Raw genomic sequence first — 27,149 nt, 5'->3', positions numbered from 1 at the left:
CGCTGCTGCCAGCTCTGTATTCCCTGGGTGGCTTGGTGCTGCAGCTCCGGAGCGGCCTTTTTAGGGAGGCCAGGTGTCTTTTTTTAAATCATCTTTTATGTTTGCTTGTTCCAAAGGGCATAGTTTGATCAAAAACATATGGAACAAATAAAAGGATAAAGTATCATAGAGAAAACACAGCAAATGACCCAGGTGTGTCACCAAACAGAATTTTGCAAGACCGCCTGAACAATGAAAAATACTTAGCGCTTATAGCACTTTTCATCCAGAGCAGGAAAGTGCCTTATAGCCAACCCCAACATTCTGGGGTTCCTTTAACTTGTGTCTTGGTCCTTGTGCCTTTGGGGCTCATCTTTTCAAGCTTTTCTCTGAAACCAGGAAAGATACTTTTGAACAAAGAGCTGAGATTCTCACATAAGCACCTCACTTCAGGAGCTGGGGATTTCAAAGAAAACACGAACTATTGCCAGACTTGTGTGAAATTCATGAGAACTGGCAGCACTGCAGACATGTCATTACTCTCATTAACGAGAGCCCCCAAATGCTTACATATTCTTTCTTCCAGGGCAGGCACGGAGGTGGCAGCAGCCTCTGCAGCCTCTGTCTGGCATTCTTCTAGCGGGCAGCGCTGGTCATCCATTCGGCTGCTCTGGAACTTGCTCAGCAGGTCAAAGAAGCATTCCTCGTCTGAAGGGGCCCGGTTGATTTTCTGCAAAGAAGAAAGAAAACAGAAGAAGTCAAGCAATCAACAGCAACTCCTTGCATCTGCAAACTGCTGACTTACATATATACAAGTTTCCTGCCTTGTCCTAGGCCAAGTGGAGGCCAGATTCCATGCTGCTCGGTGCTGCAGAGTGGAGCCGTCAGAGAGGGTCAGCGATATTTGATTCTCTACTTGGCTCCGCCCCCAGCCACAGGATAGGTTAGAGCAGTTTGGGGGTTGCTCTAACCTGCACCAGCTGGCAATGACCTCCAAGGGACTGTCCGCACCCCCGTCCTTCCCCCAATTCACTCCTTGGCCAGGGCTATGAGGGTAAGGCCTAGAAACTGCCTCTGTCCCTGCTGCAGCCTCCCCCCGCCCGCCCACACACACCACCCTGAGCAACCCCAGCTCGGACATGTGGCGGGTTTCCACCTGAGCAATGCAAAGGGAGCAGAGCAGGACAGCAAATGGTGCCTCCGGGAGTCAACAAATTCCCTTTCACTCAGCTCATTGCTCATCTCCTATTAAGGCGGCTCTTTTCCAGCGCAGGTGTCCCACCAGGCACACAGCTGCATTGTGTCCCCAGCCATTCCCGTCTCCGAAATAGCTTCTTGCTGTTCTTCTCCTTGCCTTTCCTTTCCATCAGGGGACTGTAAAACTACCCTCCAACGGAAAGAAAGATCAAGCCCTTGCCCCACACACCCCAGCAAGGCAGTTACCTTCCTTTGCAAGTGCTCTCCTTCAGGGGCTATTGCCAGGGAGCATTCGTGAAGGCACACGGTGAGCAGCCGTCACCGTTCCACCAAGCCGTTCTGTTAAATAATCCAATCACATTTCAGCCGACCTGGGAACTCTGGATGCATTCCAAGCAGCCTTTGGCCGGGGCTGCGTTTCTAGCCTTCCTTTGGGCTCCTAGCAATGGGGAAGTTAGCCTGGCTGTCCAACAGCCTTCATGGCTACAGAGCATCGTGAACACACGGGCACGCGCTCCCCTGGCACGCCAGGATTGTGCTATTGCTGGGAGAAAAGGCTGGTTCTAAAGGAGAGAGAGAGGGATTTCCATGCCCTTGCACGGGACAGGGAATGAGTTACTGAGCAGTGCTGGGGCAGCTAAGTGAAAGAGAGGAGATCTGGACAGGAGCGGGCTCAGCCCAGGGAGAGTTTAGGAACCTGGGAGCGGGACGGGGCTCGAAGTCAGAGAGGGGCAGGAAGCCAGTGAATGAGCTGGACCATAGGGTATCACACAGCACCCCCTTCTGGTGTGTTGTCCCCAGCCCCGTCCTCTCCCTTTGCAAGGTTATGGCCCGGTACACACAGACAGCGAGAGTTCCTCTCAAACCAGCTAAATTTAGACTCCCATAAAGGCCTCCACAACGTGACCTTCCCAGCGTTCTTCCTTCCTTTGTTATCCACAGGAGACTGCTGGTTACAACCATTACTGAGCTGCAAATGCCACTCAATTATAGCGCTTCAGGAAAACAATTCCCGCCCGAGAGCCCCAAATGAGCACCTTTCACCAGACAGCGCTATATTTAAGCTGTGCTGTGGAATGGATTTGCTTCCAAAGCCTCCATGCACAAGCCCTGTGGTGTGACCAATTCCAGTTCAGACAGATGCATTTTTATGCCATTACCAGGCACGCTTCGTTAATGGAGTAAACACAGTGTCCCCTCTTTGGCTCAGCCAAATGCAGCGTAAGCAGCAGATTTCTCTGAAGAATTACTCAGAATTGGATGTGAAATTAGAAAATGAGAAGAGAGGCATCTGCCAGGCTCAGGAGGGCTCTGACTGGGCTCGGGATCTGGTACCGTCACACAGGCTGCTCAGATGCTACCAAGAGCAATGGATAAAATCAGTGGACACTGGTGAACCTCTGGTGTCCGCTCAGTGGCCAACTGACATGAACTGGTGGCATGGATGCAGGGCCGGTGCAAGGAAGTTTTGCGCCCTAGGCGAAACTTCCATCTTGTGCCCCCTCAGCCTTGCAGCAGCTCCTTGCCCGGAAGTGTGCCCGCCGCCCCCGCGGCAGCTCCCCTCCCCCTGGCCCGAGGAGCCCTGCGGTACCTCCCCACCCCAGCTCACCTCTGCTCCGCGTCCTCCCCGACCACACTGTCCTGCTCTAATTCTCCTCCCAGGCTTGCGGCGCCAAACAGCTGATTGGCGCCGCAAGCCTGGGAGGCGGGAGAAGTGAAGTAGCAACTGCGCAGTGGAACCCCTGGGCTGCCGGTGGCACGCTGACCCAGGCATGAGTGGCAAGTTTGTAGAAATTTTGGTGGTGCCCAGAACCTGCCCCCCAAACTCCGCCCCCACTTGCCTAAGGCTCTGGGAGGGTTTTGGGGGGAGAGCTCTGGGGTACAGGCCCTGAGCTGGGGATTAGGGTGCAGGAGGGGTGCAAGCTTTGGGATGGAGTTTGGGTGCTGGGTGCAGGCTCCGGGCTGGGGCAGGAGGTGGGTGTGCAGGAGGGGGTGAGGGGTGCAGGCTTTGGGATGGAGTTTGGGTGCAGGCTGGGGGTGGGGGTGTAGGAAAGGGTGAGGGGTGCAGGCTCTGAGAGGGAGTTTGGGGGTGGGAAGGAGTGTGTGGGAAAGGGGAGGTGGTGCACGCTCTGGGAGGGAGTTTGGGGATAGGAGGGAGCGCAGGGGGATGAGGGTTGGGGCTGAGGATGAGGGGTTCATGCTGCAGGGGGGGCTCAGGGTTGGGGAAGAGCATTAGGGTGCAGGAGGATGAGGGTTGGGGTTGACGATGAGGGGTTCATGATGCAGGGGGGCTGAAGGCTGGGGAAGAGGATTAGGGTGCAGGGGGATGAGGGTTGGGGTTGACGATGAGGGGTTCATGATGCAGGGGGGCTGAAGGCTGGGGAAGAGGATTAGGGTGCAGGGGGATGAGGATTGGGGTTGAGGATGAGGGATTCATGATGCAGGGGGGCTCAGGGCTGAGGCAGAGGATTAGGGTGTGGGGGGCTGAGGGGTTTGGGGTGTTGGAGAGACTCAGGGTGAGGGCGGAAGCACAGGGTAAGGGCAGCCTGCCCTGCCAGTAGGAGATGGGGGGCACTAGGCCCTGGGACAGCAGACAACAGTTCTGCCGGAAGCCGCTCTACTCCAGCAACAGAAGCAGGCAGGGGAGAGGTGCTGCGCTGCTTTCTGTGAGGCACGGAGGCAGCGGGGCGTGGGGGGGGAGACCCGCGGGGTTGGGGCCGGGGCCCGATCCAGGCAGGGCCGGGGGAGAGACCGAGCTCCAAATATTGCTGGAGCAGGGCCCCCAGCCCTGAATATTGCTGGTGCTCGAGCACCGCAAACATATAGAACCTGCCCCCTATAAACCCTGGGCTGCTGGCTGCCGCGGCGGCGCCCTGACCCAGGGGACACCCTGGGCTGCCGGCTGCGGATGCTGCCGGCAGCTCCGAGTCCCTCTCGATCCCAGCAGCAGCGGCCGCTCAACCATTTAAAAAAATTTGGGGGTGCTTTTTGGCGCCCCCAAATCTTGGCGCCCTAGGCAACCGCCTAGTCTGCCTAAATGGTTGCACCGGCCCTGCATGGATGGAATGACAGCACCAAAACCAAGAACAATTATTTGTTATTAGTATTATGAAGACTCAACTCTTCAAAGGGATTTAGGCACGTACCTCCCATTGAAACCAATGGGACCCTGAAACCAATGAGAGTCGGGCGCCTAAATACCTCGGAGGATCTGGATCTATGTGCCCCAGCAGGATCAGGTCCCCATTGTGCTAGGCACTGCACAATCACCTGAGAGAGAGTGTCCCTTCCCTGAGGCATTTATGATCTAAACAGACAAGTCAGGCAAAGGGCGGGAGACAGGAAGGATTATTACAGGGCTTGAGGTGAAGTGCTCTGCCAAACAGGGGGGCTGTCGCAGAGAGGGGACTGACCCCAGATGGCCTGTGTCCCAGGGCCTTCACCGCACAGCCATCCCTCCAGTCAGGCGCCTGCCTCAGCAGAGAGGCGCTTCATGAATGGGGCCCACAGATCAAACCCCCCTTCCCTCACCCGCCACAGGTGGGTCCCTGCAGGCCAGTCAGTGGGGAATCGCGGGTGCGCATGCCCTGGGGAGAGGGAGATTTAGCTCTTGAGTTAACGAATCTCGAGCTATTCTCTAGCACAACGTTTACTGACCACAACCAAACCGGATGAAGCAGGGAAAGCACGTTCCGTGCGAGAGGGGCAAGCTCACGCTGAGCTGACTACATGGCAACACCCCGTCCATACCTAAGTCCATCTGACAGCCCCTCTTCTCCTGTGCTGCTCCTATACACTGAGCTGGCTTGTATACAATCACCCACCGCTGTTCCCTCTCCCACAGGCCGCTTGTCCGTGTGCCAGTCTTGTCCTTAGATTGCGAGCAGGACTGTGCTTCACGAGGGCCTGGAAAGCACAAGTGCACAGCAGGTGCTATTGCAAATACACACTAATAAACGGGCTGGCTGCGCTTGTGGAGTTCGGGAGCGTTCGGCCTTCAGGCTCAAGCCATGTGTGGGACGCCAGGGAACCCAGTCATGCTACTGCTTCCACAATGCAAAGCCTGGCTGGAGATTTCTTCCTGAATACACCAGCAGCGCCTTCAGGCAGCCCTTCGATGACCTCACCAGGCTTTGCTGATTTTAACCCTTTGCATTCTACGTTTTCCGAAGTGCCTACCAACACCAGCTCCTTTCTCCTCCCATCATTCCTGAGAGGCAGGGGACGTACAAGCCCTATTTTACAAACTGTGGAGCAGAGGGGTCAAGTGACTTGGCCCAGGTCACACAGCGGGTCACTGACAGAGCAAAGGATAGAACCCAGGTGTCCTGGCTACCAGTCCCCTGCTCTGATCACGAGAATCTGCTTCTCTCATGGACACTGAAGTACAAAATGAAGTAAAGCTCCGATGCATCCTGGGATAGAAGCGCTTAGAGATGCTCACGTCTTAATGTAAAAAAAAAACCCCAAAAACAAAAACAAACAAACAAAACCTTCCTTTCCTTCCTGGTTTTGGCTTTTGCGGCCTTGTGCATCTGCACTAATTTGCTACCTAAACCTCTAGAACACTCCCCGTCACACTCAACAGCTTTTGGTAGAGGTCTGGACAGGGATTCCCATGGGGCTCCTAACTTGGCCAGTGGAGGGGAACTCCTGGGTGATGCAGGGCTTAGCTCACACTCCTCAGCACCCTGGCTGAGCACTCTGCTTCTGGAGTGACTGCAGCCCCTTCCCAACCAGGGAACAGGGCAAGGTGTAGCACCCAGGTGGATGCATTTAGGCCTTAGGCCCAGCCCTTTTAGCACTTGGCACTGGAGACAGAGAGGGCATCAGAGAAAGGCCTCAGCTCATTCAAGATCTCAAGCAACAGGTGCCTGCTGGTGGCAAAGAAAACCTGGAACTCCAGCCCCGGACGCGTAGGGCACTGGAATAAAGCCAGCAAAGCAAGAGGAGAAGTCAGAGTTCGGGTCCTTTGCTGACTCTGGGATCATCTCAAGCTTGTCAGCAAGGCTACGGGTTGTCCTTTATGGGACCGAGGCTGGCGCAGGAGAAGCCATGTGAGGCTTCTCTTATGGGCCCCTCCTCGTTCTATCCCAGTGGAGAGCCCTTCTAAACAGCTGAAGAAGACTTCAAACAAAGGGCAGTTTGGTTGTTTTCAAAGGGGATGGAAAATCCCCAGGAGAGAGTGGTGATGAGGGGGTTAAAGCAATGGTTTTGGCTCAGTAAATGAAGGAAAATAATTCTCTTATGCTAAGCAAACCAGACGAGATACATTCGACTTCTATTTAGGGCATCGTCAAAATTAGCAACAGGCCAGGCAACAGAACATTAGCAATCTGGGAGCTGATCGGGGGTGGGAGGGAGAGAGTAAAACTCCACCTCTCCCATGTGCTGATCTGCTAATAAAATGGTGTGTTGGAAAGAACAGCCTCTGAACCGATAATAGCTGCACGCTGGAAATCAAAGGGTTTAAACTGAGGATGTGCTGCATTTATTACAGTTCTGCCACATAAGGCTGCATAACCCAAATTTCATGAGGGAGAAGAAATTCTGCTCTCAGTCACACTGATTCAACCCAGTGGGTTTCAGCGGGGTTGCACCAGTGTAGCCAGGAGTGGCATTTGGTCCAGAGAAGGACTCTGACTTCAAATGTGCAAACATTAGGGAAGTGTCACTGGGGAGGAAAAATTAAGCTAAGAAGTGATGCCACGCGCTCCAGAGAGCTGAGTTCAGATTCTGCCATCGTGTGAAAAAATGAGCTTCTACTGGACACTTTGTCTGGGTCACAAAAGCATGACACAGTTTCAGGTGACTGGCAGACACTGCTCAAGCAAGGCCCGGGGCTGGGACAGGAGCGGGGGTTTCACCTGATCTGTGAGAGGAGTCAAGGACGGGAAGAGCCAGGGGGTGGTTGGCAGGACCTGGGACAGCCTGGGAACGGTCAGGCAGGTTCAGAGATGGAGGCATGCTGGGGGAGCCATACAGGAGTCCAGGGCTGGGGTTGCTGCAGATCAGGGTCAGTGCTCACAGGCAGTCCAGGAGAAAAGCAAGGGATGCAGCTGAAGCTCACGGGACACTGGCACAGTGGTACGGGGGAGCTTTTGCACTCTGCTGGCCCAAACCAGTGCTATTCATCCTTCTCTTTCATAAGCACCAATCACCCAGTTAACCCCCCTTGAGAAACAACTCCCACCTCCTCCACGTCCCTCTCACTGCGGACTAGTGGCTCGCTTTCCCCTTGATTCACCATGGACTGGCTCAGCAACCCTCTAATTAAAATGCTAAAACCTGATGATACCCCGAGCGCTTGGCTCCCTTAGTGCACACCTCTGGCCTGGCCTCAGACAAGGAGCTGTGGAGAGAGCTGGACCATCACCATGCAGGCCACGCATGGGGTCGCGATCAAGAGTGCGTGGACGATGCCATTTTGTAGAGTAAAACAGCGTCCTCATCTGGCACATATCGTGCATGTGCTACAAAATGGCGTCTTCCATGCTATCTGGGGTCGCAGGCGTTAATAAAGCGTCAAAATGGGGTCCTGCCACCAAACTTTGCAAATTGCTGCTCTAGCTTGTAGGACTGGTCCCCAGCTCCCTGGATCTTTCATTCATGAATTAGACCTTGTCTACCTGTGTCCTTAACTTACCATAACAATGAAAAATGAGACGGGTGCTTCCCCAGCTGCCATATCAATAAGCCTCAGACAAAACCTGTTGCTGAGAAGTCCTTGCCCATTCCCTAGTGTCCTCTATAAGGACGGCAGGCAAGGAGATGATAAATGAGCCTTCCCGACAGCAGAGGGGCCCTTCTCCGGAGCGGCTCATCATTTATCTGAACAACACACACCTGCGGCCCAGCAAAGCCCGGGGAACTGTTACCAAAGAGACAGGCCAAATGGGTCTGCGCTTCCCTAGAAGGATTTTAAATGGAAATGAGGCATGTGTGTGTGTGTGTCGCGGGAGGGAGAGGGAACTGCCCTTATGATGGGAAAGAAAATCTCTTCTCACACGGCATCGTTCGCAGCGGGATGGATCTCAAAGCACTCACTCAAACGCGACCCCAGCTTCACAAGCAGAGCAGAGCTCATAGCCTGTAACGAGGAATGCATGTGACTAATCGAGATTCTTTCTCTGCCAGCGGTTTGCAATTTCGACGTACTTATTCACTCTATTAAACGATAGTTTCTGCCAGCTGATGGAGCGACTCCTTTAGCTCAAGTGCTAGCAGTGTCCACAGCACTTCTCCTTTGGCGGCTGTCCCGAAGTATTTCCCAGAGCAACGAGTTAGTCCTTGCTCCAATGCTGGGTTCCAACTCTGCTGACGATCCACATAAGGAGTCATTACAATTAATTCCAGTGTGAATACTTATGTGCATTAATTGAAAATCCACTTCCTCAAAGACCTGCATGGGCCCCTTGGAGATCTGTTTCCCTCAAACATTTGTGCTAGTGACGCTGCAGCACTCGAACATTCCCATAAAGCGAACGACTGGTGCAAACCCATTCACTCAAACTCACAGCAATTTTTAAAAAACGTGCTTCACCCATCTTTACTCACAATGCCCCAAGAGGTCAGTATTATCCCCTCCTTACAGAGGGGTAAACCGAGGCACAACAACTCGGCCACACAGCAAAGCAGTGACAAATCTGGGAATAAGGACCAGAAGGTCTTGGTTCCCAGTGCCTGGGATGCTGAGTAATGGGTCACTGGTCCTGCTGATCTGATATAGGAAATTTCCACTTCTTATTTAGACTTAGAAATCATTCCAAATGCCTCATTGCAGCACCCAGGGCCCAATGCAAAATCCACTGATGCCAATGGTCATTGGAGCAGGCCCTCGGAGTCGCCTTTGTGTTTCAGAAACAGGTTTCAATCCTTATCTTCCCTCAAAGATTTATTTTCGCTCCAGGAGGGGCTGCGGGGAGGTCTGGCTTTGTTCCTCTGTGGGAGAGTTGCAGTCTCTCTTTCGGGAGGGGAAGCTTCCTGAGCCAGCTCCCACACCTCAGCCAGGGATGGCAAAAGACATGTGAAAACCAGACGAGGTATTTAATCGTCAGGGGAAAGCTGAGGGGCTCCCTCAATAAGGTCTCGGCCAGGCAGGTGGGCCCTGAAAGGGTGAGAAAATCCAGCTGTGCCTGTCACCCTGGACTGGAGCCTCCCCCTTGCGCTGCTGGGGTTTTCTGTATTGTGAAACAGGGACCAGCTTACATGCCAACTTCTTCAGCTCAGCTATAAATCCATTCTCGCTCTAAAGGGCACTGGAGACACACACTTCTCTCCCCCGGCCTTGTGGCTGGGCAAGATATGAATTCTCCTCTTGCCATCTGAAGGCAAGGAAAATACAGCTTGGGACGGAGCCAAGAACAGGGTCAGGGCTGTTTGGGGGTCAGAACAAGGGAGGCTGGCCCCATGTTCTCCCCTCAGGGAGCCTGCCTCAACCAAGCTAATGGAGAGGTACCCAGCCAGCAAGGGGGGCAGAGAACTGCATTTCATTTAAAGTCACAGTCCCCACTTTGTACGACTGACATTTTCATCACGACACCCAACTGCTAATCAGAGTGCAGAAAGGGCTAATGAACCTCTGCCAGTCAGACTCGTTTACCTGAAACAGGCCTCCCTAATTTGAAGACATCCAGGCTTTTGCATACATTTTTTTTCCTAAGTGATCAGCAGGCCCGTTTCATCTGCTGTTTTGTAACCAAGGTGGAGACAACACCAGCTGCTATCTGGAAAATGCATCAAAAAGCGAGTGCCCAGGTGATTGGGTATCTCTGAGTCACCTTCTCGCGCACTCTGAGGATTTGCAGAGATGCTGCACACCCACGACTCCTGATGGGGTGTGTGGCGCTTCTGACAATCAGGTTGAGAAGCTTCGGAGGTTCTGAGACTTCTATCTCCTTAGCAGCATTCATAAGGGAGTGAGGATCTTGTGGAACTCCTTTTTCCCCGAGGCCACTTAGCCCTAAAACTCCCCATTATTAGCATGAAGGGATTATGCTTGGAATTATTATACCAGGATCAGGCCCCAGGGGGCTGGGGGCTGTACAAACACTGAGACACCATCCACCGGTTTCCCCACGGCTCTTGTGGTCTAAAAGTTCTACTTTGAGAACCACTGAACTCACCTAAAATACCTGGCTCAGGGCTCCATCTTCTGAGCCCAAGCTCTACTTCTGTCCAGACATTAATCAGTTAGGCTCTGACCCAGATTGCTGAACTGACTCAAAGTCCTGCTGACATTTGGTCCAAGGCCTCTCATTCTGCTGTGTGGACGCACTCGTACGGCTGCGAGACCTGGGTCCAGCAATTGCGAGCTCAGGTTTACAAAGCAGTCCGCAAGCCCGGGTCCCACGGACCCAGATTTACAGTGCAGTGTAGCCATCCACTAAAGGGCCTGGGGCGAAAGGCTATGGGGAAGATTAAATGGGATTCAGTGCCTTGGAAAATCACTGCAGTAGCACCTGTGCAGGGCCAGCTTAGGGGGAAATTCAGCAAATCACTTACGCACATGCTGAAAGTCAGTTATAGGCACTTGCTTAAGGGCTTTGCTGAATCAGGGACTTTAGGAGGAGATTTTCAAAAGCACCGAAGAGATGTATCCACCTGAGTCTTGACGATTTTCAGTAGCATTTGTGCTCGAGTTCCTTTGAAAATTCCCCTAAAACCACCTCTGCCTCCTCTCACAACAAAGGCAGATTCCCAGGGCAACGCTGGGTTCCGTCTTCCCCTTCCCAGCCCCGGCGTGTCTCTGCAAAGGGCAGCCTTCCTTTGACATGCACACGGGCAGAGCTACTTTCTGAACACGGCGCTGGGTGCGTTAACACGTGCACAAGCACTGTCTTTGTGGCACCGTTGGGTGGTTTTATACAGCACCTCTCCTTTGGCTGGTGCCCCAAAGTGCTTCTCAGAGCAACAAGTTAGACGGCGGTGCTGAGTGGCCAGCCAACGGAAGCACCCTCTGCGCACTCAGCAATTGCTCCCGTCCAGCCGGGGAGATGAGAATCTTGTCTGTTACGAAAGGGTGTGCGGGGCGGAGTTACCACCTCCCCATTGCTTGGTCCCTTCGTCTCCAAGATGTTCAGCTTCATGGAGCGAAATAGAGAAGGATCCAGTGCTGGAACCCTGCAGCTGGTGTGGCTCTTCTGTGCACGCAGCTGCCACCCTGCCTAGTCACTGATGGGTGCTCCACTCTGCTCAGCAGCCACCCATGGAGAGCACAGCACCTGGCACTGATCGCAGTCACGGCCGGCCCAACAGACCCCAAAATGAACTCCAGCAGGGCAGGGCCAGGAATTAAAATTCACTTTAAAGAGGGAGCAATTTGGGGCAGGGACACTGTCTCCCTTCTTATGCTGAGAGCACCTAACACATCGAGGGAGATACCATAATACCTATAATAAATCACAGCAACCCTGCGTCCAGGAGAGGGGGGCAAGAAAACGAAGAGACAGAGTGAGAAGGAACAAACAGGTAGCAGGTAAATCCTAGAGGGCGAGTGGAAGGAGGAAAGTCACATTCTGACTCAGCGACCTCACAATGTCCTTCTAAGCTTGGTCAGATGGTAGGGCTTACAGCAGGGGACTAGGCGTCAGGACTCCTGGGTTCTCTTCCCCACTCTGTGACTCACTGTAGGTAAATCATGCACCCTCTGCATGTCTGAGTTTCCCTGAGTATCTTATGTTTGTGAAAACACTTTGAGATCTTCAGATGCTAGAGAAAAGCTTTTTTTTTTTTTTTTTTTTTTTTTAAAAGAGAAAAGCTGCTAATTATTATACTAGTGTAGTACACGGCATCTTCACACTCTTTATTCGATAGTGTCATAAATGCAGAAAGAAGAGTGACCAGCATTTTCTATTGATCACACTATTGTCCATATATTCCACAGGGGCTTTGGAACGACAACATCTGCTAATAATGTCCAAGGTTTCAGTCCCCTTTAGAGGCTTATTATTAGAGCTGGTCAAACATTCTTCATTCTTCTTTTCTTCCTCAAAGAAAGATGGCTTTTCAGCCAAAATAGAAATGTTTGTTCTGTTCCTTCGGTTGAAATTTCTGACAAAAAAAATCCCAAACTGAATTTTTTTCAGTTTTTGAAAACCAAAAAATGTTTCAAGTTCTAGTTAAAAAAACCACACATACACACCCTCCAAAAGGTGAAAACTTTTCAGGCTAAAGTTTTGAGGAGGGTAGTGATTTAAAAAAAAATGTCCCCCAAAAGTCAATAGATGTTTTTTGTCCAGCTCTCTGCATTATACATTTAACTTCACACTGCAAAGAGTCATGGAACTTTCCTGCTGGTAAATGCTTCCTCCTCACGGACACATACACATCACCTGCCAGTTATAAATACCCCAGCCAAATGGCTCTGGCAGCCGGGGCTTCTCCCACAAAGCTTCCTGCTGCCTCCACAACATTTTAAAGTTAGTTCTTTTTAACACCGTAAGAGTCAAACGGGAAACGGGAGCCAGGCAGAGTGGCTGCAGTGGGATACAGTTTGGGGAGGAAGGTTTATTATTGATCCCCATGCTAATAGAAAAATCCTCCCACTTGCATTTCATTTTACAATCATGAGATGCAATCGTGTGATTTTCTGACATGCTGCTGGCTTGAGGGTCAGAGACTTGAAGTTCAGAAAGGTCCATGATGATCAGCTAGTCTGATCTCCATAAACGCAGGCTGTCCAATGACCCGAGGCCATCATGGGGGCTCTCAAAGCCTCCACACCCTCCAAGTGATATAGGGATTGTCACTGCGAATCAGAGCAGAGGGCTGACCTAATCCAGCATCCTTTCTCTGACAGCGATTGGCGCTGGATGCTTCAGAGACAAGTAAAAGAAATTCTAGTGGAGAATTAAGGACTAGGAAGTCCAGAGCGGAAGTTTCTTTCAACCCCCATCAGTCAGTGGCTGGCTTATGCCATGAAGCACAAAGGCTAATACCTCTTCTGAACTTTGTTTATCCCATCCAGTGTAACTACAGATGTACTCGTTATCCATGTAAATAGCTAGTCTTCGTTTCTCTGATCGCACAAATGACATTCCCTTGTAGCACCAATTCCATTAAGGGGCCTTGGAGAACTTTGATGCCCACCCCAACCAGAAGAAGTCTGTTTTGTTATAAAACGTACCCCCAGCCAGAAGAAAGTCTCAAATCTCTAAGGACTTTTCACTGCCACTTAAAACATCCTTGTTTTGCATGAAAGGTCACTGCTTCTAAATGCACAATGCTGGACACAATGAATGGAAATTAAAACGGTAGCAAGTTTCTGAACAGTAAATCAACTTCAAAAATTCCAAATTTAAGGCATGTTTTTTGGTGTCCCCTGGTCTTCTAGAGCACCTTCCATCACAAGATTTCAAAGGGCTCAGTCCTGACCCCACCCCGATGTCAGCAGCAAATTCCCCATTGACGTCCGTGGCATAAGATCAGACACAAAGTGCCTGGACGGTAACACCTGAGCATGCCAGTAAGGCAGGTACATATCACTAGACTCCTTTCCTATATAGGTTCTCATGCTGCCCATCAGCAGATTCTCCCAAACATTGAAAAGAGACTTCTTCATCTCTCAGGCTCTTCCTTCTTATTTTAGCCAGGAGGGGACTAAGAAGCTGAAGTGACTTGCCCAAGTCACACAGTAAGTCAGTAACAGAGCCTGGAACAAGATTCAAGGACTCCTGGATTCTAGAGTGTTAATTTCTATATTGCAGGAGGGTCTGGGGAATATCTTCCTCATTCTAGGCAGAGGATAACAATTAACATGCCCATCACCTGAGGGATCTTTGCCCCAGGTCATACAAACCCCGTATTTCATTACTTTGCCCATCTTGCCCTTTGTATATCAGATACATTAGAACTATTTACTTAATCCTGTCTGAAGGGGGATCTACCACAACAGTGCCGGCCAGCCCATAGGAGTGAGGACGTGCCAGTACATGAAGTGCTGGGTAGATCTATTGTATCAATCCAGCCATCCATTGACCGAGTACCACCAGCCACTGCTTTCTCAGTCTCATCTTCCCTAACACCTGCCAATTAAGGGCTCAGTCTGCAAAGGAAAATACCTTGCAAGGTGGCAGGCACCGTCCGCTCCCACTAACTTCCTGAGGAGTTGGAAGAAGTCCAGGCCTGGCAGCAGGTGTGCCAAGAGAGGCAGGAGCGGAGCCTGGGGTGAGGGGGCTGAATGACGATACTGGCCATCAGCGTCAGAGACACATTCTGGCTGCTTCGGGCACTGAACTAACGTTTCCGTCTAACCTGTTTTTGGAAAACTGCTGCTCGATAAAGAGCGAAGCAAGAAGGTACAAATGGAGCCGAGGCACTGAAGTGAGCCTTGCAGAGGAAAAGTGAGGAGTGGGGGGAACCCTGTGGTCAAGCATTTCGGTCTGTTTGACAGGAGGAGGAGCTGTCCGGAGTTTTCATTCTAACTCTGGATTCACAGCTTCTAGTGATGATCAGTTTCATGCTAGCTAGAACCAGCACTCCCCATGCTAATGCTATTGCCATTTTAACACATTCAGAAGGGCTGTTTAACTGGCACAGTCTTTTTGCTGAGCAGAGCATTTTAAGGGTCTTTCAAAGTATCACAACCAGCCACACTCAGAAATGACCTCCCAATGTCCTGGCCATACACAGGCACCCCTCACCTCCTCCTAAGGAAACACACCCATCATCATGAGTGAGACCCCCATCATCAAAATCCCCATGCTGCCTTTTACAAGTAGGGTGACCAGAGGTCCCGATTTTATAGGGACAGTCCCGATATTTGGAGCTTTGTCTTACATAGACACCTACTACCCCCCACCCCCATCCCAATTTTTCACATTTGCTATCTGGTCATCCTATTTGCAAGACATTCTCAAGACACTGGGGGGCTCCTCTCTTGAGGGAAAAATAAAAGCAATAATCAATTGCGTTACAAATAAGTTCAAACTGAAGGGGCTCTTGCAAACTTTAAAGCAGCTGTTTTTTAAAACAATTTACAGACCAAACCACAGCCTTCCTATCCCCCCCAAATATAAATATTTAACACATTCCTCCTCTCCCCTCATGTGTTCTCTCACTCCAGAGAACAAGGAACACAAGTAAAAAGACAGAGTGCTACTTACTGAGCTCAGCAACAAATTCCCTCTAAAGCTTCTGCTGTCACATCTTGAAGGGCATGAACAATCTCACCCCGTATAGGAAGTAACTGTGGAGAGAAGCTGCCGCTTTGATGCTTTTTAGCTACTGCTAGCTGGTGAGAGCTCTCTGTGGCTGCTATCTCCCCGCGCAGGCTGCCGGAGGTAAGATTTATGTGGAGCGCTCAGCCATGTGAAAAATGTAGACAGCACCAATGACCTGCTCTGAGCTGAGATTCGGTTTAAAGTGACAGGCTCGTTTTCAGAGACCCTGTCCTCAGGTAACTGTGTTCTGCCTGCACATGGAGAGGGATATGTGGACTCAGTTAAATAGGTCGGCTTTCTCACAGCTGATGCCACGATCCTAATGTTATTAGATGATCTTCAATATGTGCTAGAGCTCGGAGAATATTTAGCTCTCCCTCCTCTGCCTCGCCCACCCACCCGTCCACCGCACACATTTTAGCTTATAAATAGACTATCAGTTTTGCCAGAGTGAAGCTACAAACACATACTCAAATACACACACACACACACAGACAATAAATACACAGTGCATATAGAGGCACAATTGACAGGGAAGAGTTTCAAACACACAAAACTAAAGCGCTGTTTGCTGCTCCTTCTAATTGTTTTTCATATATAATTTGTTTGTAGTTTTTCCTCCCATTGCAAAAGCCAGAGGCATGACCGTCTGTAACCTCCTTTCTTAATTCAAATGCACTGATATTAAATAGATGGGAATTCAATACCAAATTGCAACAAGGGTTTAATAACAACACTAATCAGATGGAAATGCTGTAAGAGCCAAAGAACCATTATCCTCCATTTTACAGATCGGGAAAATGAGGCACCAAGAGGTGAAGCAACTTGCCCATGTCATGCAGCAGGGCAATAGCATAGCTGGGAGTAGAACCCAGTTCTCTTGGCTTTCTGTCCAGCATCCTAACCACTGGACAACACTGCTTCCCTAGACTGGACCCTTCCTTCCTTCAGTTCATCTGCAAATTTGACATCATCAGCTCAGGATTAAACAAAGACTGTGAATGGCTTGCAGTATGGCCACCTTAAGATCTGCTATTGTGTGGCCAGGGAGGTTGAAGTGTTCTCCTACCGGTTTTGCCCAGGAAGCTCAGCAGTTTCTCTTTGACGTCTGGTCCTGAAGTTTTTTTGCTGCAGTATGGCTTGCCAACTACAGAACCAGTTTCTCCTCCCTTGGTTTTCACACCTCAACTGCTAGAACAGGGCCTCATCCTCCTTCATTGAACTAACCTCGTTATCTCTAGCTTGCTTCTTGCTTGCATATTTATACCTGCCCCTGGAAATTTCCACTACATGCATCCCACGAAGTGGGTATTCACCCACGAAAGTTCATGCTCCAAAACGTCTGTTAGTCTCTAAGGCGCCACAGGATTCTTTGCTGCTTTTACAGATCCAGACTAACACGGCTACCCCTCTGATACAGTGAAAAGAGTAACTCTATAAACCAGCCTTGACACACCGCCACGCTCTCTCAAACTCCACAGCCGTCGCTCCAATCTATCCACAGAGAGAAATTCACCTTGAACTATTTCCTCTGGTTCTTTCCTTTTCTGACTGTGCCGGTGATGAATCAGAAAACTAGAGAAGATACTCAGGCAAACAAACCATGGATCTCTCAGCAGAACAGCAGGGTGACAAGCTCAGCACAGCTGAGTGATGGAGGAGGCACGTCTGCAGAAATGCTTTCTCTTTCTGGAACGCCAGCTTGACAGGGACAGGTTTTTCTTCCTCGTCCTCTAGCTACCGCATGGCAGGAAAAGCCAGAGAAGGGCACCGGAGGTGCCCGTCAGCACTTCATGCCAAGACTGGCCTTCTGGACACATGATAGGAGTGCCAACTCCAAGAGACTCTCCGTACAAGTGACATGTCTCCCACACTAAGTTTCTTGCTCACCTGCCCCAAAGACTTAAAGCAGCTGCTGCTACCTGGCAACGTGGGTTTCCTTTGTAAATACGTATCTTTCAGGGAGTTCTTTTCAACAAAGAAAAATGTTCATTAAATTTCAGCCACCAGGACAGGAAAAGGCAAGTAAAATGTACGAGATGGAGGATAGACCACGAAACCAAGGTAGGCAAAGAATATGGAGAGAAGAGAAGGGAAGATGAAAAACTAGTGTACAAGAAGAGTGGAAACACACCCTGGTTGACATTTACAATCATTTTAATAGGGATTTGGTTTCAAAATCACCTAGGTGACTTTAAAATCTCAGCCTCTCTGCTTATTAAAGGAAAAATCGCCATAGCTAATCCTTCCAGGGTCAGAGAAGGAAAGTCTGAGCTCAATGATGCAGACGTGAGTTAGAACCCAAGCTCAGAGCTGCTCACTGGAAGCAAGAGAGTGTGTGTGTGGTTCAGCCATGCAGACACAGAGGGGAGGCTTATGGGACACTGGGTTTGCACTAAGGACTGGCACATTAGTTTGGTTAAAACAAGAAAGGACCTGAACCACAATCTCCAAGGAGGGCTAAGGGGGAGCTAAACTGTGTGTTGGCTAAACACACAGGGGTGGATTTCACCCAGAAAGCAAATATAAAAAAGGAGGCATGGAAACGCAACACGACCAAAATGTAATTCGGGATGTGCAGGGGTGCCCCCGGTTCTACTTCCCCGCTCATCACCTGGCCCTGGGGCTTTGTCACAGAACACGGACTGGAGGAAGGACACCATGCGAAATTATGATTACAGCAAATTGGCCGGGAGCAGTGACCCATGAAACTGAGCTGTAGTGATGCAAGGCCCCGTCAGTGAACGCGTGGCGAAGGGAAGAGCAACGTGGGGGAAGCCAGAGCCTCATTGGAACAGATTGTCGGAGACTCAACCATTGCAGGCGAGCCTCAGGGGTATCACAGCTCTTTGGGGGAATGCTGGTTAACACCACGCTTGCCCCCGCCCATTCCAAACACGCTCCTTAGTTGTTGCACTTAAAACTTTGAGATGCTTTATATGTCGGAGAGGGTCTTTGTATATGTCTTTAGCTCCTTGGTCCCCTCAGATAGCACAATTCAAATCCTTCAGCTGCCACACAGGAAACACCACAATATGGAACCAGACTGTGGAGACTGCTAGTGCTAGCTACTGCATCACAGGGGATTCCCTTGGAGCAGCTCGTAAGCTAAGGGTGAACCCCAGTCAGGTGCTGACAATCCATACAAAGCCACTCGTGACATGTGAGCCCTCTGCAGGGGAGTGAGCAGAGCGGAGATGTGGGGGTCACTGTGTTCCCTGTCATTATTTGCCATCAGGATGTTCAGGAGAAAATAGAAAGGGCCCGATTCTGCATGGCCCTGTACCTGTAGAGCCATCTACACCAGTGCAGAGAGGGTATAAAATGCCACTAACTCCGGATTGATGCATTCTGCTCCCACTTTGCACCGGTGCAAATGGCTGCACAAGGTGCGGGACCAGAACCAGGCTTAAAACCCCAGCTGCTGACTGCAGCGCTTACAATCCCAACTTCAGACATGTTGCAGCAACCGGGTCTAGAGGTAATGGGGTGAAGAAGGACCAGGAGTACAGCAGTAAGACAACACAAGTACTCGGCTTGGGCCCCTGCATGTGTCGTGGTTCCGCTTCCAGGGCCGGATCCTCAGCTGGCGTCAATCAGATCCATTGACTTGAATGAGGCTATATCGATTGACACCATCTGAGGATCTGACCTCTGGTGTTTAGTGTTGACGCTAGGTTGGATACACAGGCAGAGGCACGTCACAAAGGGCTCTGAAGGGGCTTGAACTCGATGTGGTGGAGAAGGGGAAGCCAGCCTTCGAGAGGATGGTGTGCTCAGATTGCCAGGCGAGGGAGATCGTTTTAGGACCTGTGGTTTGGATGGACTGAAGGGAAGAGGCGGGCAATGCGCACATCAGGAAGGCCAGAAGCTAAAGACTCCAGGTCATCTGCAACATAGCTGGGAAATACCAGTTATCAGAATTAGCACTGTACGAGGAGAGAGAGAGTGCATGCACGTGGACACGAAGATGCACATACTTTTTTCCTCTGGGGATGAAATTATTTTCCTACTTGGATTGTTTCCAATTATTTTTCCCCCCCTTAGACAACTCATCCACTCATTCCCCTTATACACCTGCTAAAAGCTGGGTCTATTGTTTCAAAATAGCCACAATTTATTATTTCAGATAAAGAAATCAAGTACCCCTCGCTTCCCCCAAATGCATTAGCTGAGGCCATGGTCACTTGCATGGATCATGCCAAATGATTTACACATGTTAAATACAAATAATTTGATTCAATAATAGATCACATTATGATTTTTGCATAAGAAGGAGAACGTGTGATTGCCCGCGTGCGTGTGGGGGTGTTCGGTTTAGGTGTTGGTGACACCTCAGATACTTAAAGTTCTTGATGTGAATGCCGAACCATTACTGCCAACACATTCACACGTAGCTACTCTGTGCAACAGTCTCATTAATTCTGATTTTACACTTTCTTTTTTAATACAGTGTAATCTAGCCTGAAATTACAAGGTCTGTAATACAGAGCCCAATGCATTTCTGGTGCATGACTATCTCCGGTTTATTGTGGAGAAGACAACATACCACGTATGGTTGGAACCACTCCGTTCACAGACAGTAACAGTAGCACCTGTGGTTAATATAGGACCTTTTATTCAGGGGTTTAAAAGCACTTTACAAGTCAGGGTAAGTATCACCATCACCACTCGACAAACGGAGGTTCCACAGAGTTTAAGTGACTTGCCCAAAGTGACTCAGTGAATTAATGGCAAAGCCAAGGTTATCACACAAGCCCTCTGCTCCCACTTGCCTACTCTGTCCATTAGCCCACTCGGCCTCCTCAGTTAAAGATTTGCTTGGGAGTGGGTATTTCATTTGCTGTTTGAGAGGGGAAAGGATGAGATGGATGTGGGTAAGCATCATGGGCAGTGCCATCAGAGGATATACGCCTCCTAATCCAAGGGGAGAAATTAACTGCTATGCCCCAAACAGCACATGTATTTTTCCACATACTGTGCTCAATGCATCTGATATTGGAATCAGCCGAACATTTGCTTTGAAAACTTCTGCAAAGAAGCCTGCTTGTGTCTTCTGTTTCCCAAAATGGCGCTGTTTAGCTGTGTTTTGGGTTTATTTGCAAACATGCTTGTTCTTACAGGTATTATTTTTAAATGTGTATTGAAAAGATCCGATGCACGTATCTTAAATTTGCAATCCATCTGGCAGCACGCTTTATAGCAACAGTGATAAGGATCATGTGAAAGTAGAATATGTATACATACGTAGACGTATACACCCCCCCACATTAATAACACCACCTAGCTTCCATTTATATAAACACCTTTCCTCCCAGAGGACGTCAGAGCTCTTCATTATTGTTATTGTATTCCAGTAATGCCTAAGGGCCTTTGCCAAGACCAGGGCCCCTTTGTGCTAGGTGCTGTACAAACCCATACGAAGTGAAATCCTCACCCCGTTGAAGTCAACAGGAATTCTGCCGTTGGTGTCAATGAGACTAGGATTTCCCCATGGTCAGAGACAGTCCCTGTCTCAAAGACAAGTCTAAATAGACAAGACAGATAAAATTGTACACATGCCTGGGGGGAATCTCTTCCCCCATCAGTGAAAAGCAGCCACTGTCGGGGTGAGTTGTGGCAGCTGTTTCAGTCTGGCACAGAGGCCGGTCACAGCAGTTTCAGACAGGAAGTGAAGAGGATTATCTCCAGTTAAAACTGCAGTGAGAAATGTACGGAGGCCAAACAGGAACTGAGCCTGAACCTCACACCCCAATTTAGACATAAAATACCAGGGCATCTTTAATGATCCCCCCGAGTCAGGATCTCCATTCTCTGTCTCATCTGAAAGGTTGTCTCTGGGAATATTCCGGGGGTGCTCAGCTCGATACCAACTCAGAGGAGAGGGCGTCACCTACTGTCCCACCACCACCACTCTGCACCATGATCCTCCCTCACGTATCCTGGCCTGGTGTCTTGGAATGAAATTCCTCTCAAATGTCCAGCTCTCCCCAAAGCCCTCTAACTCCTCCAGCAGAAGAAATGGAGAGACCCAGGAAGGGAGAGCTGGGTCCAGACCTTTGGTTGGGGTTCGCTATTTGAGGGTACATCAGCCCATCAAGCTGCAGGGGTAATTCTCAGCTCAAGGAGGCATATCTGCACTAGCTCGGATCACAGCAGTGTGCTAAAACAGCAGCACGGCCCTGGTGGTGCGCTGGCCGCCCCAAGCTGCCCCTAGTGTTTTGCCTGGGACTGTACTCAGAGCAGCTAGCCCCTCCTGCTGCTTGCACCGACCCAGCCACACTGCTGCTGTTAGCACGCAAGCTTGATCAGAGCTAGTCCGGGTATGTCTTGCTGAACAATGTGGCTCTCCAAAGGTACTATCCTGCCTTCATTCCCTGGCACACCACCAGTATTATTTCTGAAATATTGAAACTGTGTTTTCGCAAATAGCTTTTTCCAAACACTGCCCTGTTTGCAAGCAAGAGCAGCCTTCTGAGAATGGAGCCTCGAGAGCGTCCTGTGCAGCCGAGCTGCCACACCAGAGTTTCAGCCTCATTTACAGCAGCAGGCTCAGCTGTCAAGCTCTCGGGGCTGAGCAGCCCTCCGTGGGGAAGGGGAGGGCCCCACCCGGGCTGTGAAAAACCCATTATTTTGGCTCTTTTTTAGATTCGTTGGAGTTAATTGCCTCTGGGAGATACAATAATAGCCCAGCTCATATGAAAAGTTAGATTCAGGCTGGAGGTGAACCACAAACAGAGATGAGCCTCTATTCCCTGCTCTCCCCAGAGGGCCTCCCTGGATTTCATGTTAACTCTAGCCTCAGGGTTTGCCCCGTCCGGTCCCTGCCTGCCAGGGATGCTTGTCAGGCACAGCTCAGATGAAGCGCAGACAGGCTGCTCCTGGAACAGGACAAGAGGAAGGTGTCTTTCTTCTTCCCAACAGTGAGTTTGTGTATCTAATAAACCCACGAGACGTCCTGTATGGTAACAGGCATTCACATGAGCACAGCGGCTCTAGTGCCTTACAACCGTGAAAGTCTGGTAATCCTTGTTGTCTCAAGCTTCTTTTATTTATCTATTCATCTACCCGCCTAGGGCCAAATCCTCGCCAGTTCCCCACAGCCATGGATGGCCCTCGCCCGAGCACTCTCTGGAAGTGATGGCTTCCTGTCTATGCCCCGAGGCATGGTCACAGACAATGGGTCCGTCCCAACCACTCTGACACAAACTGGCTCCAGAGAAGTGGAGCAAAACATGCAGCTCATCCCCAGGGGACGTGCAATCCACAGGGGACAGAATTGGTTTTAGGTAATATATCTTGGCCATCTCCAAAGGAATGGGTTTGATAGTGACATTCCAGCAGCTGTTGTGCTCTCAGCCGTAGTTCACGTGTAGCCTTGGATAGTAAGAATCAAGGGCCAAATTCATGCCTGGGGGCATTCCTGACTTCTGTGGATTTACACCAGGGATGAATCTCGCACTGGCTTTTGACAGAAGGAATGCTGGTCATGAACCCTAGGCTCTCTCTACTCTACAAAACATCCCCTCGGCACTTGAACTTTCCCCAGAGAAGCAGCGGGATCTCAGCATTGGGGCTCATCCAGTAGACTCGCTCACTGGACATTTCCCAAGCATACAATGCGGTGCAAATGCTGGAGATAGGATGGAGTCTTGGTGGGGGATTAGAACCCACCACCCTTGGCTCCAGGGATGAGCATTCCACCAGCTAAGCCAATCCTATGGCTCTCCCGGGGAGGTGTTCGCGTAAGGAATGGGGCACAAAGACTTGAGGACGTGCAGAGGTAATTGTGCCCAGTTTGGAAAGTGCACAAGGCTGACACAGACTGCGGCTGGGTCTGAATCTACTACACAAAAGCCAATGCTTTTCCTTACCGCCTATTAACTGTGCAGCTAAGCCCACTGACTTCACAGTGCTGCTGTATCTCTGACAGCACACCAGGTCTCCGAGCTGGGGCCCAGAAATAATCCCCTTCTGGCTGAGAATTACAAACCAGAGCCTTCAAAAGACATTTGTTTTCATCACTGTGTCAAAGGGTCACTGATGAGGCCTCTTTTCTGCTGGAAGGGACAAAAATGACGGTACAGTCTCTGCTGGGCAGCTTCTAATCAAGAATTTACCCTTCACGAGCCTCAAGGGCAATCTCAAAATGCCATTTACCGTGGGTCCCAGCCAGTCCCGAGGCATCGCAGTTTTGGCGGTGCTGTTGCGGCCTGGCGAGAAGGTAACTAACTCCGCCTGGGGTTTGCAGCACTGTAAGCAGACACACAGGGAACAAGGCCAGCAAGCAGCGTAAGTGCCAAGACGTATGAAATCAAAGAGCTTTGCTGTCACTCGTCCCTTGCATGCGTGTTCTGCATGCATCTGTCAGGGAAGAAGGACTGTCTCATGGATAAAGCAAAAGGCTAGAAGTCAGGAGACGTGGATTCTACCGTAGCAGTAGCTACGCACAGAAAGAAGATCCAGGCATCATGATGTGATCAGTGAAAATCTCCACTGTAGTCAAAACGTCAAGGTGCATAAGGAATGGGACTGAAAATATCTGAATGCCATCACGTAAACCAATGGTACGCCCACAGTTGGAATATTATGTTCCGTTCTAGGCACCTAGTGTCTAAAAACCATCTAGAAAGAGTGAGTGCTCAGTCAGGTTTGGAAATGATTAGCGCCATGAAGAGAGAATGAAAAGGTTGGGGATGATTTAGAGGCACACAGAATAATAAACAGTGCAGAGAAACTAAATCAGACACTGCTATATGGCCTCAGAATAGAAGAAGGAGGTGCTAGCCCATAAAATGGAAAGACAGTAACTCTAAAGCCAACAGAAAGAAATCAACACATAATCAACTTGTGGAACTTACTGTCACAAGATACTGATATCAAGGCATTAGTAGGGTTCAGAAAAGGATTAGAGTATATGCATACCGAGAAAATCCACAGCTGCATTAAAATGAGAGAGGGAAAAAAAAAAAAAAGATGTGAACCCTCATGCTTCAGAACAAAACCAAACACAAACTCCATAATTGTTCACTCTGGGATATCTCTCACATTCCTCTGAAACATCTGTTCTGGCCAATACCAGAGACAGGACAGTGGGCTAAGTGGACCACTGGGCTGACAATATATGGCAGTTCCTTGATTGCTATAGACATGCTTTTTAATTTAATAGATGTATTAGCATGGATTCAGTTCACTATTTTTAAGCACTCGCTCAATTACGTATAATAATCTATTCCAAAGGTATATTTACTGGTGTAGTTAATTTCTGGAAGTATTGTGCAGAATGGACAGAAAGGCAATAATTAAATCAAACTATTAGTAAGGTATTTAGTGCCTCTACAGTGACTTCAGTCAAATCTCTCCCACTCCAGCCCCCGGACCGATTTGCAAAAGTGGCCACAGCGACAAAATGCACGTGCAGTTGTTGTGCTCATAAAACCCATATTTACATGAACAAAAAGCATTTGTGCAAGCAAAAAATTATGGTTCTGATCTTCAGCTGATGTAAATTTCTGTTGTTCCATTGATTTCAGTGGAGTTATGCTGATTTACAGCAGATGAGGATCTGGCCTGTAATGGTGTCTTTTTTTTTTTTTTTAAACTCTCCTGGTCTGTATAATTTATTAAAACAAAAAAACAAAAAAAACACACTCTGAAAGATTTTACAAGGGAATGTATGGAAAACCCCCAGGCATGACAGAGAAGTTAGAAACGAGTGAGGAGTTCCAGATTTCAAGACAAGTCAAACATCTGCAGTTTTATTGCTCTGGGACTGGCTTTAGTTCACTCTTCTTTTTTGTTTTATTGTTCTCTTTAAAGTGACAGTTTACGAGACCCGGCAAATATAACATCTCTTTTATTGTCTCACCCCACTTGAGTGTCAGCACTTGCCCAAGAGCCTGCTGGAGAGAGGACAGTACGAAGAGAAGCCCAGGCCTCGCCTATGGCTCGAAGTGCCAATAGCTTAATGACCTGCCGCAATGAGTCAAATATGCTCAGGGGTGTTATAAAAAGAGGACGGTGATCAATTCTTCTCCAAGTCCACCAAAGGTACGACAAAAAGCAACGGGCTTTATCTGCAGCAAAGGAGATTTAGAGTAGATATTAGGAAGACGTTTCTAGCTCTAAGGATAGTTAAGTATTGGAACAGGTTACCAGGGGAGGCTGGGGAATCCCCATCGCTGGAGGTTTTTAAGAACAGGTTGGACAAACCACCTGTCAGGGATGGGCCAGGTTTACTTGGTCCTGCCTCAGCATGGGGAGCTAGATAGATGACTTCTTGAAGGCCCGTCCAGCCCAGCCTGTCTATGACTGTCAGCCCACTCAAGCTAGCTTTAATCTAGGTAGCACGGGTAAGAGTAGCACTGCAGACACCGTGGGATGGGCTTCAGCATGAGCTAGCTGCCCAAGCCAAGCCTGCTGGGGACCCTAGGTACGTATTCGGGTTGCTGGCCTGTGCTGCATCTTCACGACGATCACTATGTGTGCTTGCTGGATGAACGCTAGCGTGGGTCTGGCCCTGATGATCACATCTTTGCTTGCGTGCAGATGTACTATCCAGCCCCTTGTTTTTGAATCAGCCGAGTGCTTTCCCAAGTATGGGGTAGATGGGGCCAAAGGCACGTCTAACACTGCCCCAAATCCTTCATGCCCCCTTCCTGCTGGAATGGCTCCAAAGGAGTCCTGAACAGGGCCCTTGCGTTGGGGATTAGCATCCTTCCATGGGCTGTAGCTGGCTCGTCAGGTCTTCTAGATCAGAGGTAATTTCTACCTTGTCTCTTCTGGAACCTGGTTAGAACACATGGACTGAGGCAGGACAACAGAGCTCCTGGCTGGTGCTGTGATTAACCCATTTGCTGCCAGACTTCCTGAGTCCTTCCCTGCAGCACACGCTGCTGAGCTCAAGCCGGATGTGTGCAGTAGGAGTCGAAGCGGCTCTGTAGAGCTGTCAGTGTTATCACAGTGCCTGCAAAAAGGACACGTTTGGGGTGGCCCATTACAGCTCGCTGGCCTCGTGGCACCACAGTGTGAACGCGACCCCCGGGGGCCTAGGGCAGCACCACACTAGTTGCTCATGCTCAACAGAAGGCCACGCTAGGGTCTGGCCTAGACTCAATCCCCATGCCTGGCAGGCTTAGCAGCAATGAAGCAAGTAAAGGCCCAGTTGTCGCCGTGGTGCTCGGAGCCTCTCTCGTGTGCACACTTTAACTAAAAACAGAACCAAGGCAAATCCTACACGTTGATGACGTTATCATCAGTGGGGGGAATGCGGCTTTTCACGGAGAGAATTCCATCGCCTGGTCCCTGCTAACAGTCATGGAAGCCACGCTGCTCTGATAATCAATATGTGAGCTGGTAGAACTGATGTGAGCCTGTCTCCTTGTGAGGCTACTTTTTGCTCCTACAGAACAACCTCCTTCCAAGCGGAGATTCACTGCGATGCACCAACCGGTCCAGCCTCTCTCCTCCACTCCCCCAGTCAGTCCATCCCAGGGTTTCAGATTCAGGGAGAGATACCACACGTGTGCTGCTGGGAAGTGAAAGCTCTGGGCTGCGAAGCACATGAGCCTGGCTTGGATCCCACTCAGCTATTTGTGCTGCGTCTCTACAGCTCACGAATGTGATTCCTAGAACGCTCCACTCCTTGTACAGAGATTACCCTTTCTGCTCGCTTGGCCCGGGGAAAAGAACAAAAAGAAAACGGCCCCTTGTGTGCACAAAAGACCACATACTTCAGACCTTTTCCTTGTGGCAAGTAGGGGGAGACGGCTACGAGCAAGGGCTGAACTTCAGAAAGCTCTGTCTCTGAAG

The 27,149-nt window shown here is 49.9% G+C and overlaps 1 protein-coding gene across 11 annotated transcripts in view; it reads right to left on the bottom strand.

Annotated features, from left to right (window-relative positions):
• The window catches only part of GPSM1 (G protein signaling modulator 1), a 146,564-nt gene that overhangs the window by 5,172 nt on the left and 114,243 nt on the right, over window positions 1-27,149 (bottom strand). For all 11 annotated transcript variants that reach the window (XM_050926970.1, XM_050926961.1, XM_050926963.1 and 8 more), the window contains one exon: window positions 550-709. In XM_050926970.1, the coding sequence (XP_050782927.1) occupies window positions 550-709 (160 nt within the window). The remainder of the gene's footprint in view (window positions 1-549; window positions 710-27,149) is intronic.

This window comes from Gopherus flavomarginatus, chromosome 17 (genome assembly GCF_025201925.1).
Source record: "Gopherus flavomarginatus isolate rGopFla2 chromosome 17, rGopFla2.mat.asm, whole genome shotgun sequence".
NCBI lineage: Eukaryota > Metazoa > Chordata > Testudines > Testudinidae > Gopherus > Gopherus flavomarginatus.
This window is presented reverse-complemented; position numbering and strand designations above follow the sequence as displayed.